Source organism: Aplysia californica, unplaced genomic scaffold (assembly GCF_000002075.1).
Source record: "Aplysia californica isolate F4 #8 unplaced genomic scaffold, AplCal3.0 scaffold00189, whole genome shotgun sequence".
NCBI lineage: Eukaryota > Metazoa > Mollusca > Gastropoda > Aplysiida > Aplysiidae > Aplysia > Aplysia californica.
In genome coordinates this window covers 280,129-282,668 of record NW_004797459.1, presented here as the reverse complement: position 1 = coordinate 282,668, position 2,540 = coordinate 280,129, and the positions used below count along the sequence as shown (strand labels likewise).

Here is a 2,540-nt window from a genome sequence, read left to right as displayed (position 1 = left end):
AATAATGATAATGTGTGTGTGTGTGTATGTGTGTGTGTGTGTGTGTGTGTGTGTGTGTGTGTGTGTGTGTGTGTGTGTGTGTGTATGTGTGTTAGTAATATCAAGCTATGGTTGACATTAGTTGAAATTCAAAAAGTGCATTATTGAATTTCAAGTGTTTCGGAAGGTTCTGTGGCTGTCTGTCCAATCAACTCTCACTCCTATCGGAGATAAACTTTGACAATAGAAAGTACCACCTCTGCTTAGCAAGCAGTTGAGTGAGCAGATAAAAGCGAACCCCACCATTATTTAATTAAACAAATCAGACATTAACTATTTTGTGTACTATTTTTCTATGCTGTTTCATATCAATGCTGCCAACATTTCTAAAAGTATAGAATGTTATGCAGTTGTTTTGGTTAGTTTGGTTTATTTTTATTTTTTTTGCAATTTTACAAGGGAGCCAAAGAAAAAAACAAAACAACAACAAATTATAAACAAAATATCAAAGACAAAAAGAAATGAATGTCGTTTGCAAGAAAACAAACTCTTTGCAAACATTTCAAGTCAATATTAGTAATAAATCTGTTTTAAAAAAACCTTCGTTTTGATCTTTAAAGCAAATTTATGTGTTGTTTTCCTGTCAACAACATTCAGATTTTCGGTTCTACTGTAAAATTGTAAAAGCTGCATACAATTATTATAATGGATTTTAAAAACTGACGGCACAATGACCACCTATCAAGGTCAAGCAAAAAAAAATAGAAAAGGTGCCAACATAAGCGTACAGATTTAGCGTCTCTATCAACACAATTGGCTTATTAAAAAGGTAGGACCTCCGAGTTTAAACATCCGCCTTCGAAGGGACAGAGCCAAAAGGAAAACTCGTGTAAAGTGGGTTTCCCAGAGCCACAATGTCGGACCAAGCTAACGCTCGAACTCCCTGAACCCGCCATCTCACGATTACGAGCCCGGAAGCCTAACCCCTAGACTATCGACACCACGAAGGTCAATCGAGTATAATGGTTATTATTAAATAACATTTTCTAGCGTAGCTCTTGGGTAGTTGAGGACAAGGACGGCGCTGACATGTCCAACTTCATTCTTTCCCTTTGTTTTTTTTTCTTTTTCTCTCTATCTGTTTTTTTCTTTCTTTTGGTCTATCTATTGTATCTCTTCAATGCTCTATATGACCGATAGTGTTTCCTTTAAAAAAAAACACTAATATCTCACTGTGTCTGTATGTTTCTTTTTACTTTAAAAAAACCCAACTAATAGCCTGGCGTCTGTGATGTAGTCGTTTAGCTCTTCACCGTTTTACGAAAGAGACTTCAAGTTTGATTCCAGAGTGGGAAGACTTTATTTTTTATTTTAATTCTAAAGATAATTACTTATTTCTTAAAAATGAAGTGTCTCAGTTTTTTGGGGTGTTTTTTTTTGGGGGGGGGGGAGGGGGATGTTGCATTTTTCTCAGACCAAGTTCACACGAACCCCTTCCCCGCGCCCTGAATGATCCTTTAATAATAATTGTATTGGTGGATGTAATAAAACACCTTTATTAGCTACAGCATTTGAATAAATAAATAAATAAAATAAAACGACAAATAATACAACACACTCTAATCAAACATCTGTTATCCTTATCTCCCTCCCTCTTACTTGTGTTTGTCACTCTATTGTAACAACTCAAATCTTCGGCACTTACAAGACCTAATTATTTTGAAAATGATGTTAAACTTTTACAAAAACAATGAAACACACCTGATTTAGTAAGTACAGGCCCCAATGTTGCTAAGCAGGCCACGCCCCCTAGCAACATACAGCAACAGTAGACTGGTTTCCGGCCGAGTCTGTCAAGAAGCAAGTGGGCGACTACGAAGCCTGCCAGCTCCATGATGGTGAGCAGTGTGAAGTTAAAGTACAGCTCACCCTCTAGCAGGGAGCCCACGTTTAGAGTCAGCCCGTAGTAACACACGTTGATAGCTAGCCTGGTGAAGGTGGGGAGGGGAGGATTTTTTAAAAATGTTATAAATTCTATTTCGTTTTATTAATTTACTTTTTTTAAACATTTACTTTATTATTTATTTCATTCTTTTTTGGTGTGTGTGTGGGGGGGGGGGGGGGGGAAATTATAATTTAGGGAGATCTAAGTGATTGTGTATGTGAGAGAGAAAGGTTGTGTGTGCGCTCTTCGGTTGTTGATTTTTGGGGGTGGGTGAGGGATTAAAAGCCAAAGGTCAAAGATTTGTTTGAGGAGATCAGTGGGAGGATCCAAAATGGCCAAAAATGTTAGAACTTTAAAAAAATAAAATTTTAAGGTAGCGAGTACTCACCGCGCTGACAATGTAAGGGGAGATAATTCCCCCGATCCTGCCCACCATGGAGCAAAGTCCCAAGCCAGAGTTACGCACAAACGTGGGCAGGAGTTCCGCAGTGAAGACAAACACCGAGGCGAAGCACACGGTGCAGCCGAACTTTCCAATGTTTGACAAGGTCATGTTGATCCAGGTCATGTCTTATGAAAATGAAAATAGCAATAATAATAATAATAAAAATAATAA

At 37.8% G+C, this 2,540-nt stretch overlaps 1 protein-coding gene across 1 annotated transcript in view; it reads right to left on the bottom strand.

Moving 5' to 3' along the window:
- Positions 1–1,669: 1,669 nt before the first annotated feature.
- LOC101852475 (organic cation transporter-like protein) overlaps positions 1,670–2,540 on the bottom strand; it is a 20,219-nt gene continuing 19,348 nt past the window's right edge. The window contains exon 8 of the mRNA XM_013082700.2: positions 1,670–1,967. Within this exon, the coding sequence (XP_012938154.1) occupies positions 1,694–1,967 (274 nt within the window). The 3' untranslated portion in view covers positions 1,670–1,693. The remainder of the gene's footprint in view (positions 1,968–2,540) is intronic.